Source organism: Octopus sinensis, linkage group LG9 (assembly GCF_006345805.1).
Source record: "Octopus sinensis linkage group LG9, ASM634580v1, whole genome shotgun sequence".
NCBI lineage: Eukaryota > Metazoa > Mollusca > Cephalopoda > Octopoda > Octopodidae > Octopus > Octopus sinensis.
The window spans coordinates 75,279,941-75,297,494 of NC_043005.1; the positions used below are offsets into that span (position 1 = coordinate 75,279,941).

At 35.3% G+C, this 17,554-nt stretch overlaps 1 protein-coding gene across 2 annotated transcripts in view; it reads right to left on the reverse strand.

Annotated features, from left to right (window-relative positions):
• The window catches only part of LOC115215653 (E3 ubiquitin-protein ligase RNF126), a 58,904-nt gene that overhangs the window by 5,405 nt on the left and 35,945 nt on the right, over positions 1-17,554 (reverse strand). For both annotated transcript variants that reach the window (XM_029784910.2, XM_036506038.1), the window contains 4 exons: positions 8,108-8,223; positions 6,349-6,408; positions 3,686-3,734; positions 190-283 (listed from right to left, as the gene is read on the reverse strand). In XM_029784910.2, coding sequence (XP_029640770.1) covers positions 190-283; positions 3,686-3,734; positions 6,349-6,408; positions 8,108-8,223 — 319 coding nt within the window. The remainder of the gene's footprint in view (positions 1-189; positions 284-3,685; positions 3,735-6,348; positions 6,409-8,107; positions 8,224-17,554) is intronic.

The following is a 17,554-nucleotide window of genomic DNA, read 5'->3' on the forward strand; positions in this document are numbered from 1 at the left end:
AAATTATACAACATGACATACTTCAACTGAACAAGCTGAATATAGATACTGCATAGTCTTCACCAACAACTGAGTCATTTTAGGACACTCGCTCATGTATAAAACACATTCTCTAGTAATTACTGCAGATATCTGCATTTAAAAATCATCTTATCCATTTGCAAAGCAGAGATAGCATAAGAATCTTACCAACTTGCTGTTGAGTTATTTTGACTTTGGGTAAAGAATCTATTTTATCTTTCTCCGCTGGGGGAACTCCATTACAATCAATCTGGTTTATCAACTGAAATGAGATAATATATATGAGATAATATATATGTATTGACTAGCAAAGATACCTAGCATTGCTCAGGATTAAAATGGCATGGTTTGTATGTAGATTGCAGTTATGTTGAAACGGGTGATGTGGGAAAGTGAAGCATTTATGACAAAACATATGGAGTAAATGATGGGCTAATTCAACTAAGCAACATGCTATGTGTCTGTTTGGAGGAATCCAGGCTCTAACCTGTCATGGAAAATAGGGGTTGGGGGGGAGGTGATTTTTGAATGCACTGAAAGTGCAGTGGATATACTTTCCTTTACAGCGGTCAGTGCTGCGTCTAACACCACCTGTCGTATGGTTGACAATCAAATGAATGTATGTGTAATGGAGATATTGTACGTAAATGAGTACATTCCACAAATGGGCTACAATGGGAGACGACAATGGGGAAGAGAACTATTGAAATACTGCAGAAGGCGAAGGGTCAACATTGGATTCTTGGTGTGGCTGTAGAATAAGAAACATAAACTGAGCCACACACACACACACAAACAGATACATACACATTCATATACAAAATGTGACAACTCACGTACATATAAGACACACACACACACACAGACATACATAGCTTTTCACCTCATCGTTATTATTCAATCGTCAAATATGTATAAGCATGTGTAGAAAATTACCACACATACACACACAATTACATACATACAATAAAAGAGACACACATAGACATACATTCATACATGTCAGTTGTCACATATGTATGCGTACGTGTTATTAAACAACGTACATAACATGGAAACACACACTCATATACAAAATGTGACGTCATCGTATAAAATGTCTTTTACTATCTCATATAAATAGAACACAGACACTCATATAAAATGTCCTGAACAATAGTTGATTATAGAAAGATTATCTCTGTGAAATGTTATATTGTTTTAATGGAAATGGAAAAGAAATTACATGTTGACACTCAAGGGATGTAATACTATATAGTAAGAGAGGCACACCCACACATACATTCCCGCATATCAGTCATCACATACGTATATGTATTTATAGATGTGCGTGGGTTTAATAATGTACCTAACACAGAAACACACACACACACACACACACACACACTCACAGACATGCTCATATACAAAATGTGATGTTGTTGTCATCATGGTATAAAATGTCCTTAGTATAGTTGACTATAGAAAGATTATCTCTATAAAATGTTATACTGTTTTAATTGAAATCAAAAACACAAAAACAGATGATACTCAGGGGTGGTGTAATACTATTACTTTGTAAAATTTGATTTGATTTGGTTGAGCCATTTGAGAATGCACTGACAGACAGAGAGATAGATAAAGAATTTCAGAGACACACACAGACATACATTGATGCATGTCAGTCATCACATGTGTATGTGTAGATGTGGGTGTGTATTTAATAACATATCTAATGCAAAAACTCACACACACTCAGATACATACACACCCATACACTTACACACAAAGACACGTACACACTCATATACAAAATGTGATATTGCCATTGTCATCGAGCCGTTTGAGAATGCATAGGAGACAGACAAAGAACGCATTGCAGTTGACACATATGTATATGTATGTGTAGATGCGTGTGTGTTTAATAATGTATCTAACATGAAAACACGCATACACACTCATATACAAAATGTGACATTGTTGTGGTATAAAATGTCCTGTAGTATAGTTGACTATAGAAAGATTCTCTTAAAATGTTAGATTGTTTTAATCAAAATGAAAAAAAAAATTACATAGTGACACTCATGGGGCATAATACTGTTACCTTGTGAAACTTGATTTGATTTGGTTAAGCCATTTGAGAATGCATAGGGAACAGTCAAACAAAGAATTTTATATATATAGATTATACAGCATCAATTCATATTTCTGTATCATTGTTTTTTGGCTTTTATTTTACATCTTATTGTTTTGCTTTGCGCAGAAAATACATATTCTCCTTTCCAAAGGATTTTCACATGAATAAATTTACCTTGATACACTAATACAGTATAACTGAAAACAACTAAAGTGGAATGATCACAGTCTGTGAAGATAAGTCAGCTCGATAACTGTTGACCTATCATCAACTGAGAACTCTCTTAGAGGAAACTTATTTTATTTAACCATCAACTAATTCTTCAGGTAATTCTATTATTCATTCATATTTTTGATTTCGGTTAAGAATATATTATCACCTATAAAGATCAGTAATTGATAACATCTTATGATTGATAAAAATATCTTTGCTTAAGCCAAATCTCAAAGACTAACTAATGCTACATATAGGCAAATGCACACACACATACAAAATACATAGATATTAGTAATCATGTGCTAGGAAAACTCATCCAACCCATGCCAGCACAGAAAACAGATATAAAATAATAAAGATACCACTCTCCTCAAGGATTAAATATATATACATATATTCCTTTCATCTGTGTTACCGATTACACCAGCAAACCAGCCTGTTCCTTTCTGTCAAATTTAAGAACTATATTAGTTTGTAGTTGTTTTTGTAAGCAAACTGAGCTTTCGGTGCAAATGGTTTTTGTTAAGCAGTGTCGAGTTTTACAATTCTGTAAATAATAATGGTATTTATTTATAAGCTTAAAACTTATAGCGATCATCATGCAAATGACTATGGAAAATAGTCTAATAATGGGGCATATAAGCCCTCAACAGAAAAAAGTAGGCTTTCCTATACGCCAAATTGCTTATGGGAAAGCCCACTTGTTTCTGTCAAGGGCTTATATGCCCTGTTAGACTATTTTCCTTAGTCATTTGCACAGTGATCCCTATAAGCTTTAAGCTTATAAAAAAATACCATTTATATATATACACTCTCGGAGTGGTTGGCGTTAGGAAGGGCATCCAGCTGTAGAAACACTGCCAGATCTGACTGGCCTGGTGCAGCCTTCGGGCTTGCCAGACCCCAGTTGAACCGTCCAACCCATGCTAGCATGGAAAGCGGACGTTAAACGATGATGATGATGATGATGATATATATATATATATATATATATATATAAGGGATACTATACTGGACAATATATTGCTTAATATCTTAATATTTATACAATATTTATTATTACAATGAAAACCACATCTAGTCAATATACAATTTAAAAGCCAATGAGAGCAAATCTATTGAATATGAAGAGCAAAGTTTCTAGGTAAGAAATATATCAATGGTTTTATCCATCATCCAGAACAGATGTGCTATTCTTTATTATTAATAAAATAAGAGTGTCATCTTATTTTGAGGGCACAAATACTTTTTAGAAAATAAAATTGAATCCACAAGTTTGAATTAATCAAATAATAAAAAAAAAATTATGATGTGAAAAATTAAAACACAAACCTCACTTATCACAGAATCTCGAAGGCCTCCATAAATATGGAATATATTTCTGAAAAATAGCAAAAAAATATATATATATATAAAATGAAAACAAATATATTTTATGAACACTAAAATAATTGACTTTTAATAAATACATATTTTTACAAGACACCGCTAATATGGTTGCTAGAACTGTTAGAAATAACACCCAACTCTCCCTAAGATCACAATCTACTGTTTTATTAAAGGAAGAAGACATTTAGCCATAGGTCAACTCAATCAGAACTGACCTGTGGCTAAACTACTACTATTAAAACATTTCTAGACTTAATGGTTTAATGAGATTCAAATGAAAAAAGTTGTCACTAACAAAATAGTCAAACCAATGACAGAGCCTCTATGAATATATATGCACTAAAATAGCAGCTCAGATCGCAAAGATAAGGACACAATGAGTGATCTACTCTTAGAATATAGGAAATTACTGGGTAGTCATGGTTGGAACATCTTTAAGCATAGATCATTCAATCAGTAAAATTAGGATTAAATCAACTAGTTGACCACAGCTGAAACACCTTTTGGTCAAAGGTCATTTGCTCAGGGTAGAACTACAGTACAATTAAATAAACTGCAATAATCCAAAGATTTGTTTTAGGATTATAAGATATGATTTTGTACAAACAGAAAAAAAGCATACTTAAGCCTTTCAGATTACTCTGTCACGTGTAATGTTTCTTTATTTACATTGTTTTGAATTAATCATGTATTATGTCATAACTTTGTAATTCCAATTATGTGATCGTTTAGTTTTAGAAAAAAAACATTATTGAGTAAAGTGTGAGAGGTCAGATCAGGTTGGTTTGAACATAAAACAGGTAGAATATTCTGGTTGGATATTGCCAGTTTAAATGCTAATGGGTTAGATACTGAATAGCCCCAAAAAGTTCTTTTTAAACATTTTTGATATCAACCTACCTGATACAATACAAAACATCTTGTTTAAATGTATTTATATTTATACGAGCAAAACGCCCCGCCCCACCCCCGTCCAACGGACGGTGCTGAGTTGTCAAACATTTAAACCAAATTTTCTCAAAACAACTTGTCCAACCATCCCATAGGCTTCCCCTTTGAGAAACACTGATTTAACCTAAATTTGAGACACCAGCAAAAGAAGAAATAAAGATAGACTTTTTTTCTATTCCAAAGAAAAATAATTTCCCACAGCTTTATCGATCGCATTCTCACCTGGAATCGATTTTTGTAATTTTTTCAAGACCTATACACACCCTGATTCCCTTGGTATCTACATATCAAATTTGAGCGCAATCGGATGGAGGATGCCCGAGATCCTAGAAGCCACACACACAGAGAACGGATTTTATAGAAAAGATAAAAATATTCAATCATAATTTTATGCCAGAACATTTTGAGAAATTATATTTTAAACATATGACTTAATAATGGTTTCTGACTTAGGCACAAGACTAGTAATTTTGAATGGAAGGGTTTGGGTGATAACATTGACTCTAATATTTGACTGGTATTTTATTTCATTGACCCCAGAAATATGAAAGGCTAAGTTCACCGTGACAGAATTTGAGCACAAAAATGTAAAGAGCTGGAACAAATAATGTAAAGTATTTTTCTTCCAGTACTCTAACAAATCTTCTACCTCACCACCCTCTATTTTATTGATCTTGAAAGGATGATACACAAAGTTGTTCTCAGCGAAATTTGAACTCAAAACATAAAGAACCAAAATAAATACTGCAAAGTAATTTTTCTGACACTGATGCTTCAGCCAGCTCACCACCCTCCATTTAATAAGGAAAAATTTTAGTTATTGTACAAAATTCTTCCAAATTCTTGTGGATAACATCAACAAATATTGAACCAAAAACAGCCAACTCAAATTAAACATATAACACAGCAAAAATGTGAAGGCATGTGGCCTAATGGTGAGGGTGTTGCACTCATGATCACTGGATCATGGATTTGATTCTTGGACCTGGTTGCACATTGTGCTCTAGAGTAAAACACTCCATTTCACATTGCTCTGTGGTGAGAGAATGTTAAAACCATTGGCACGTCAGCAGAAATACATTATGATATATCTTCCAGCTCTTTACATCATGAGTTCAAATCCCACCTGCCAGGCGAAGGTAATGGGAAACCACTCTAGTATTCATCCCAAGCTTAATCATGGTAGCTGAGGTTTCAGTAAGATACTTAGTGGCAGCTGGGGAGGTTATAGGTCCTCTCAAGTTGTTTAGAGTGCCGGAGAAGGTCCAGTCCACATGCACAGGACCTGCCCAGGGACAGACCACCACTACACACACACACACACACACACACAGAAAAGCAGAAATTAAAAGTCTGCAGTTGAATGAATCTACCCCACTACTTTGCTAATCATATTATCAACTTACACATCCGCACAATGGGCTCCTCTCAGTTTCCGTCTACCAAATCCACTCACAAGGCTTTGGTTGACCCAAGGCTATAGAAGACACTTGCCCATGGTGCTACATAGTGGGACTGAACCAAGGACCATGTGGTTGGGAAGCCAACTTCTTATCACACAGCCACGCGTGTCCCTAATCCTGCCCACCCCACCCTTTTATTTTATATAGATAAAACAGACACAAGAATAAATTTTAAAATATAAATATCCTTACATAGACAAGCCACTGTTTTGTGTATCTTCAGATAAACCACTTAATGGTTGGAGTAGCAACCTGAAAGGAAAGAGAGAGGAAAATCAAAACACGATTTAGCTGTTTTAATTCATCAGTCTTTAATTTTCAGTTACTGACCTCACAACTCTAGTTAGATGAGAACATTGTTTAGTAACAATATTGACACAGATTGCCAATTATTATGTAACAAAGTTTAGCTAATTGAGAAATTGTGAGTAAAATGTCGACTTAGTTCTCAGTCTCACTTTTCTCATAGGTAATTTCAATTAAATAATTTTGTTAATTCAAGCAATAATAAATCTCTGAGCGTATACTTCACAATTTGTTAATTCAGTTTTACAGATATTTATATTACCTTTCTTTTTCTTTTTTATTTCGTTTGTTGTGTTTTGCTACATTTTTACATCATAGCATGGCTTGTGAAGTAGGTGAAAATTTGAATGCACGTCATTGTAGTGTATTGTTTGAATAACTATGTGAACAGCAATGCTGGATGGTAATGATTGCAGTTATAATCATATCATCATTTTAATGCATGGGCATCTTTTATATTGATGATGTCCTTAGCCACTGGATCTTATAAAGGAGGTAGTGAACCACAAAATGTGGCTGGAATTCCTTCCTATTTGTTTTAGTCAATAGACTACGGCCATACTGATGCACCACCTTGAGGAATTTTTGATACAATAAATCACCCCCAGTTCTTTTTCTTTTTAAACTTTTTTTTTAACTAGATATTATTCTCTCAGTCTCCTTTGCTGAACCACTACGTTATAGGGATGTAAACACATCAACACTGTCAAGTGTTGGTTAGGTACAAACACACGACAGGCTTCCTTCAGTTTCTACCAAATCCATTCACAAGGTGTGAGGCTATAGTAGAAGACACTTGCCCAAGGTGCTACGCAGTGGGACTGAAAAATTACCATACTTGGAAACAGTTAAGGGTCAGTAACAGGAAGGGTATCTGGCTGTAGAAAATCTGCCTCAATAAACTTTATCTGACCCATGCAAGCTTTAACAAGTGGATATTAAAATGAAGATGATAACTACCTTCAAATAACCATTTTAAACTCCAGAGTTAAGACCCATAATGCTGTTCTGCTAATAATTCTTCTTATGCCACTTGGTACCATAAGATGGGTTTTTCTTCAGATTCCATCAATGCTATGAAGAGAAATATCTTCAGCATAAATAATTTATAGCCCTCTAGCATTATTCCAGTTGTTCTCAAAGTGATGTCAGACACATCACTTTGCTGTTGAAATGAATTGGCAGATGATGCATTCGTTTTTTCTTGGGTTAGAGGTTTATGTTATGAAGGCATCGTTTTACAGTCAGATGCCCTTCCTGATGCTCATCCTTACCTGTTTTCTAAGTAAAGAATTGCTTATTCCACATGGCTTCAAAAGTACGAAGCATGAACACAGTTTATTAACAGGTGAAATGCCAAAAGCTCTTCTTGAATGCTGTGATTTTTTATGAGCAAGCACAGATATAAACAAACACATCCACACATGCAACTGGCTTCTGCACAGCTTCCATTTATCAAATCTCCACTCCCAAGGATTTAGTCAGCCTAGAGTTACATTCACTCAACTGGACTGAATCAAAGCCATGTGATTGAAAAGCAAACTTCATGACCAAGCAGCCATGCCTAGGCCTATAGTCATGGCTATATAAATACTTAGTTTACACCAAAGTGCAAAAGTTGTGTAATATTGTTTAAGAGACTTACCACTGAATACGGACAAATCGTTCAATTTCATCTTGATTTTCAGTATCTTCTCTTTGTGGTGAGTTGGAGTTTAAATTTTCACTTTCTGGCTGCACATTTTCTCTTGAATTCCAGGGCTAAATAGCAATAGAAAAAAAAAAATAATTACACCTATACCCAATGAAAAAAAAAAACATGAATTTATAATATATGTAAAACAAAACAGAAAGTTGGAAATTTTTTTGGTACTATTTATTCACTATTACAGGTGTTTAAATGATACCATGAAACTTCCAGCTTCATGTTTTGTTATACAATAATCCTGCAAATAATATTTCCATATTTCATTTTGGGATTTGGTTTGCAAGATTTTTTATATGAGTTTGTGTGTTGAAGCATATTCTGTTGTGTCTGGGGAGAGTCATTTTCTTTTTGTGCCTTATAATTTAACACACTCACCGGTAAAATTTCCACTTATTTCTTATTTTCATTTTAATAGTCTTGACTCTCAAGACTATTGAAAAGGTTGCAAGACACAACGAAAATTTTATTGAAATAAAAATAAGAAATAAGTGGAAATTTTACCGGTGAGTGTGTTACATTATAAGGCACAAAAAGAAAATGACTCTCCCCAGACAAAACAGAATATTTCCATAATCCTCAATTTTAATATGTATTTTGAACTAACATACAGCAGCAACTGAGATTACATATTGGATTGTAATAATGGAATAGTAGCTTCAAGTGGAAACGGGCTGAGATTCACCCTACTTACCTAAACTATGTGGTTGTGTATTTGTGTAAGAGAGAGTGGTAAAAATGAGTGTTTTTATATGATTAACAATAGCAAACATCAATTATAGAACCCAATACCATGTGTAAAGTCTAAATAATTATAATAATTTTCTTAACTGTGGCTTGAATGCTTTGCCAATAGTATGACTATCAGCAAAATTTTTAAGTCACTACCAAGAAATTTAATATATACATATGTATGCATGTTTGTGCTATCACCATTCTTAACATCTATTTTTCCATGCTTGCATAGATCAGCTGGAGTTTCTCGAGGCAGTTTTTCTATGGCAGGATGCCATTCCTGTTGCCAATCCTCACTTGCTTCCAAGCAAGGGAATATTTCCTCATGTCCAAATATGTTCCAAAGAATATTAGAAATGATAGTGCTTGTATGACAGAAACACCCATTTACAGCTACCATGCGATGCCAAAATGAGGAGACACAAGCATATACACACTCACACACATGCGTATGCACACACACCTTTACAAATAGACAGTTTCAGTTTCTATCAACAAAATCCATTTACAAAGCTTTACTCAGCCTGAAGCTATAATACAAGATGCCAATGTATGTGTGTAATATATATATATATATATATACAAACATGCACACACACGCACACAGGTGAGCAGATAGATGCAAAACAAGGTGGCAAAAATAGTACTCAACTACCAAAGGTAGAGTAATATGCTTTTATTAAAGCTGCAAAATTGTCACAGAAACAGTTTTTGTGACAATTTTGTAGCTTTATAAAAGTATATATCTATAATATAAATTAGACATGGGCATCATTGTATTCTTTCTTGTCTTGAGGTTCACAACCAAATGGCTGTGTGGATTCATGTGAAAAATGGCACACATGTGGAGACAGGTGCATAGATTGGAATGCGGTTTGTATTTTTTTCCTAGCCCCCCACAGTTACTGAGAAAATCAATTAAAACTTTTTCTAATGGAATTTCCCCACCATTAAAACAACCAGTTGCTCACACAGCCGGCATATACCATTTCGCTAGCAACAAGGGGAGTACAGGATGACAGTCAGCCAAAGCCATACATACATACATGCATATATAACCTCTCTCTCCTTTTCTCTGTCAGTCACTCACACATTCACTCACTACAAAAAGTGAATAACAAAATTTCAGTTAACTCTCTCTCGGCCATACATAGATACATAAATCTATGTATACATATATACATACATACATAACAACCTGTGTGCGTGTGTCACTGAAGCCATTCATACATACATAACCTCTTTCTCTCTCCCTCTCGCATTTTCTCTATCAATCACTCACTACAAAAAGTGAATAAAAAATTTCAGTTATCTCACTATCTCTTTCTTTCTCTCTCACATACACACACACCAACAACATTACTCTCTCTGTCTCTTCACATACACACCACACATTCTGTCTCATACACCCTATCAAACACACACACACACACATGCACGCACATCAATTCTTCCGCTTCACGCCAACTTCAAAAGAACTTCACTCATATAATCGCACTCTCTCTGTCTCTTTCGCTTTCACACCGACTTCAAAAGATCCCCTTTCCACCCAACCCCATATTAAAAAAATAAAAACTTTTTACAGAAACCAATAATAATCTTCAAAAATGTAAATAAACACATGTGGTTTATAAGTGACAGTCATGTGTTCCCATATCGAAAGATCACCCAATGCTTTAATGATTAGACAGAGGTCCAATAGAAACAGACTATGTACAAATTCGCTCCTCACAATGCCTGAAGCTGTTTTCTGACAAGGGGGAGGGTGTCAGGAAATTTTCATACAACTGGAGGTTCCAATCGAAACAGGGAACCCGAAATGATAAGGTTGAGAAACGCTGTTATCAATTATGCCTTTACAGAAGTTAAAATATTTTACAATATTTAACTTCAACACTACTTTTCATATTAGACTTTGCTTTTCATTCTCCAAAGATTGGGGAAAAAACAAGCACCAGTGATATACCAAGTTTAACTTAAATGACTATATCATCATCATCATCATTTAACGTCCGCTTTCCATGCTAGCATGGGTTGGACGGTTCAACTGGGGTCTGGGGAGCCCAAAGGCTGCACCAGGCCAGTCAGATCTGGCAGTGTTTCTACAGCTGGATGCCCTTCCTAATGCCAACCACTCCGAGAGTGTAGTGGGTGATTTTATGTGCCACCGACACAGGTGCTAGACGAGGCTGGCGAACGGCTACGCTCGGATGGTGTTTTTTATGTGCCGTAAAATAATAATCCTTTCTACTAAAGGCACAAAGCCTGAAATTTGGGAGAGGAGACTAGTTGATTACACCAATACCAGTGTTTCAGTGGTACTTATTTCATTGACTCCAAAAGTTGAAAGGCAAAGTCGACCTTGGCAGAATTTGAGCTCAGAATGTGAAGACAGACGAAATACTGCCAAACCTTCCGCCTGGTATGCTAACAATTCTACCAGCTCACCACCTTAATAATAATAATAATAATAATAATAATAGTTCCACATTTTGCCACAAGGGAAACAATTTTGTAGGACGGGACGATTCGATTACATTGATCCCAGTGTCCAACTGATACTTATTTTATTGACCCCAAAAGGATGAAAGGCAATGTCGACAACGGCAGAATTTGAACTCAGAACGTGGAAGATGAGTGAAGTACTACCAAGCATTTCACCCAGTGAGCTAATGATTCTGCCAGCTCGCCACCATTAATAATAATGGTGATGATGATGGTTGTGATGTTTTTTCTAAAGAAAAATTGCATTTGTATCACATCAAAAAGAAATCAATAATTATTGTATCATATTAGGCACTGGCATGGATGTGAGGTTAAGTTCAATTTGCAACTAAGTGGTTTTAGGTTCAGAGTGGCTGTGTGTACCAACCACATGGTTCCAGGTTCAGTCCCACTGTGTGGCACCTTGGGCAAGTGCTTTCTACTATAGCACCCGGGCCGACCAAAGCCTTGTGTGTGGATTTGGTAGACGGAAACTGAAAGAAGCCCATCGTATATATATGTATATATATATGTGTGTGTGTGTGTGTGTGTCCCAACATTGCCTGACAACCGATGCTGGTGTGTTTATAGCCCCGTAACTTAGCGGTTCAGCAAAAGAGACCAATAGAATAAGTACTAGGCTTACAAAGAATAAATCCTGGGGTCGATTTGCTCGACTAAAGGCAGTGCTCCAGCATGGCCACAGTCAAATGACTGAAACAAGTAAAAGAGAGTCCCACTGTGCAGCACATTGGGCAAATATCTTCTACTATAGCCCCAGGCCAACCAATGCCATGTGAGAGACTTTGGTAGACAGAAACTGTGTGGAAGCCCATGACAGCTTTGCACCACTCAGGCAACAACTATCCAACCCATAAGTCTGTTTTGGTAACCATTGCTGGTGAAGATTTCATAAGGTCAGAGTGCAAATCCTACCTCAACATTGGATCTTTGACATGCTGTAGAAAATTAGCAAAGTAGAAAATTAAAGCTATTCTGTTTAAAATAAGGTGTATCTCAATTTGACCAACCTCCGAAGCTGTAGTTATAGTCATTATTGATTGGTTATTACTACTTTGTAAATGGTAACTGAAACATTTTCTGGCTTTGAAGAAGAAACGAAATCTCTATGGAGCAGTTTTGGCAAAGTTATTACATATACAAGGTTGGGCAAAAGTCACCTGACAGTAAATCATAACCCATATAATTCCAAGATTAAAACCAAAACTTATTTTATAAGAGTTCACTAATAAATAGACAAATGTTGAATAAAAAAAAAAAGAAAACAGTGATTTTTAACTCACAGCATTCAATTATTAAACATTCATAATTGGAAGAAATAAATGAAATTGAATATTAAGTATTTATGGAATTTTGACTTATTGTCAGGTGACTTTTGGCCAACCTTGTATATGTATGTAAGAGGCCAACTTGAAAAACCAGAGGTTGTAAGGCCTAGTACTTGTGAAATCTTCCAGGATTTTAACTGTTGTTTGTGCATAAGTGGAGTGTTGCCTAAGAGTGCTTTCTCATAAGAGCAACAATTGTATCAGGGTAACAATCAACAAGTCTAGGTTGACTTGTCTCCATTTAAGGATGTATCAAGATCCTTATCCACAGAAGTGGTGTAAGCCAGGCATGAGTTAAGGTTACAATAAATGGTGACAAGAAAGGCTGAGTTTCTGGTCTAGTTATTTTTATATAATCATAAAACAATCTTGCTTAAAAGTAGCAAACAGAAGATCAACGTCAAATTCAATATAATGAATCAGAATATGTTGCATCGGTGAAATTAACACCACTATTTTTAAATGTTTGGAATTTTTCCATTAACATCCTGAATATTTAGTCAAGCTTGTCATGTAATATATATCTGTTGCCTTGTCAATGGGGAATCTCTCTAAAGCAAAACCAGTATTTTAATCAGTGTCAATGAGGGTGGGGAAATGCACTGGCAGACGTGTTAGACGTCACAGAATAGGATTTTCTGAAAATTAAACTGTGGTTTAATATTTCATTATACTTAACTTTATCCTGCAAAACAACAATACTTATAGTATGATCTAATTATATGTAAGAAACCAGAATATATTCTCTTTACTCTTTTACTTGTTTCAGTCATTTGACTGCGGCCATGCTGGAGCACCGTCTTTAGTCGAGCAAATCGACCCCGGGACTTATTCTTTGTAAGCCCAGTACTTATTCTATTGGTCTCTTCTGCCGAACTACTAAGTGACGGGGACGTAAACACACCAGCATCGGTTGTCAAGCAATGCTAGGGGGACAAACACAGACACACAAACACACATATATATATATATATATATATATACATACATATATACGACAGGCTTCTTTCAGTTTCCGTCTACCAAATCCACTCACAAGGCATTGGTTGGCCCGGGGCTATAGCAGGAGACACTTGCCCAAGATGCCACGCAGTGGGAGTGAACCCGGAACCATGTGGTTGGTTAGCAATCTACTTACCACACAGCCACTCCTGCGCCTATATTATTAAGTTTTTTTAAATGTTTAGTTCAGGTTTAAGAGGTAAAACATGAATAAGTAGAAACATAAGAGTTTGGTAGAATGAAAGATAGGCTGAACACACGTATCAAATGGAAAATAGCAAAATCTATCAAATAAATACAAGAGAGAGGTAGGGAAAAATAATAGGTTATACTTGAGGAACACCTTTTAAAACTTTTCATTGTAAATTTCCACAATTATTAATATACATACAATGTTCTCTGGTTAATTAAATTTAACCCTTTAGCATTCAATTTATTCTGTCAAATGTGACATTTTTACATTCACATTATTTTTAATTAATCATGCTTTATCTCGTAGCTTTGAAATTTTGATGATGCGATAGTATATTTTTAGAATGGTATTGAAGGGTAGGTTTGATTGGCTGGATTTGGCTAGTTAGAACATAAAATAAGTAGCATATTTGGGCTGGATATGGCCAGTTTAAATGTTAAAGGGTAAAAAGATTTTACAATAGTTGTCACCTTTTTCTTAATTTTGTATTTGCTTTGCAAGATTCTTGATGTGAATTTGTGTGTTGAAATAAATTTTTATTGTCTTGGGAGAGTCATTATGCTAATAATAACACATGCACTGGTTCAATTCCACTTCTTTATTGTTAGTCAATTGGTTAAATATCTAATGAGCTAACTAGTCAATCTTTTGTTTAATCCTTTAGCATTTAAAATAGCCATATCTGGCCCAAATATTTTCACTGTTTTATGTTCAAACTGGCCAGATATAACATGTCACACCTACAACCCCATTCTAAAAATAAACAATCACATCATTGAAATTTTGAAGCTACATGATACTGCATGATTAATTGCAAACAATATGTATAAATAAGGTTTTCATCTGACAGAGTAATCTGAACACTAAAGAGTTAACGTGCGAGTTAAACAATCACTTGTTTGTTAGTAAAAGTTATTTTGTTGCTATTTTTGACCTTTCCAATGATTTAGTGACTTCCACTGCAGCTCCAAGGTTTGCTCTGTTATATTTTTAGTGAGATTAAAGCAAAAAACTAGAACTATTGTTACGCTGACCAAGCCCACCCTGGGTATTACTGCAAGATTCACTAGTTGGCACTCTAGATAGAGAGAGAACAAGGTCTGAAATAGTATATCTTGTGGTTTACATCAGGTACTCAAGGTAATCAGATGGTTGGCCTTTTCTCTATGATAGATCAAGTAATAACATAGGTCATATGTCAACTATTGTGTTCATACTTCTAGGAGGTTGTTTACATACAGAATCAAATGTGGAGTACTCTGTACATCAAACACATGTGTCAATGGTCAGTTAAGTTAATCAGGCGGAAAAAAAAATTACAATTTAATAAGAAACATAACTTTGAATAAACAATAATTTTTTCCAGAGTATGACTTTAAACTGCATCCCAAATTGGCGCTCCACTATGGGATGCAGTTTAAAGTCATACTCTGGACAAAGAGCTTTGCATAGAATCAGAGTGACTGTTGAAAGCTGAAGTGTTTTCTGCCAATTTTTGCCATGTTGAGGATGTGACATCATCTGGAGAAATTATCATTAATGGAGAGGACTAGCAGTTACAGTGACTTTAAAGGTTCTAGCAGCATGTTCTTCATATTTGGGGATGAAGTACAAGAAGGGGTCCTTGAAATGTGCAATGAGGATATATTCATGCTGTCAAAAGGAGTCAAACCTGGATATAACAACACTGGAGAATGTTTTTGTAGGTTCTATTCATGAAATTATTGCAGGTTTAGAGTGAGATGCCTACATTGCAAATAGATGATGCTTGAGTACAGAAGGTGAAAGAAAGAAGGATATCATCTGCATAGGAAGTGGGAATTGTTTAAGATGGTGAAAGGTCATTGGTGTACAGGAGGGAGAGTGTAGTAGACAATACTGAATCCATTGAGCACTTCAGAGTTGAGAGAGTGTGCATCTGAAAGGGTTCCATCGGCACACACAGTAATGACGAGACCTAACTGGAAGCTTCCAATTCAAAAGATTAGATGCAAATGTAGTTCTTGGTCAGACAGAATCACATTGAAACCTTTTTTAATTAACCCTATTGCGATCAACTCACCTGATACTGCTCTTGGTTATACAATACAAACTTCTTATTTTGAAGTGATCTAAATTAAAACCTTCCATCAAAATTTCAAATTAATTTGTGTCCATAATACCATCTTAATAAAGTTATTTTACTAAATTTTTCTTTAGCTTCAAAATTAATTAAAACAAAGGCAGTGCATTTCAATGGAAATATGGTAACAAAAGATTTAAAAGAACCACACAAGCAAAACAATATCAGTCAGTCAATTTAAGGTTCACAAATACTGCTTCTTGAGAAAACAATAGATCTAACACAGTGTTGAATTCATGGTAACAGTCATACTGCTGATGGAGAGGAAAACAAAGAAGGCAGATAAAAAAATGGATGAATGCCAAAGGCTGATTCGAAATTTGCTTTGCAATGGAAGACAAAGTATAAGTTTATCATTTAAAACCAACTGGTTAAAATATAAACCTAAATAAAATTAACATCCTATGCTAAATACTTATGTAGACAAAATGTTTCAATTAATATATGCTATAAATTGATATAATAGATATATAGCAGTGTAAAAGCTAGAGCCAGTTAAGAAATATAGTGAGAATATATATATAGATATATATATATATATATATATATATATACATATACATAAATATAAGAGAGTAACCACTATGTGGTCAACTCTAGCACTAAAAATAGATCCGCTAGCGGATCTATTTTTAGTGCTAGAGTCGACCACATAGTGGTTACTCTCTTATAGTTATGTAAGACCAGCAGTCGCCCATGCATACCAGCCTCCCCTCTCCACGCCACCGATGTTATCGAAGGGAAAGGCAAAGGCCGATACAGCTTGGCACCTGTGACGTCACAACTCATTTCTACAGCTGAGTGAACTGGGGCAACGTGAAATAAAGTGTCTTGCTCAAGAACACAACATGCATCAAGTTCCAGGATTCGAACTCACAACCTCACGATTGTAAGCTTGACGCTCTAACCACTGAGCCATGTGCCTTCACACACACACATAAATATATATATGATGATTAGTTTGCTCCACAATTATGTGATTTGGGGTTCACTCCCACTGCTTGGCACACGTCTTCTGCTATATCCCCAGGCCAAGCAATGCCTTGCAAGTGGTTTTGGTAGATGGAAATAAAAAAAGACCTGTCAGTGTGTGTGTGTGTGTTTGTATTGGCATTGTCCAAGGTTCCACAGAAGCAGACTGAACCCAAACCATGTAATTGAGAAGTTTTGTAGCTGCACTACCATGCTTGCACCTTTCACTACATCACTGCCCATCACAGGTGGGGGAGATAAGTGGAAAATTAAATTATAATGAATACATAATGAATTATAATGAATATTATAATGAAGACATAAACATCTATAACAACTACATTGTAGAAGAGTTATAACAGTGATTTAAACATACACACACACGCCATAATATTCACGTTGGTTTAATATCAAGTCTTGTATAATATAAAATGTAAAGAAATATTTGCCAAGTCATCTATAAACTGATCAGTGACACTATGAGAGAGTGTGAAATATATTTAGCATTAGTCAAAACTTTGGATACACAT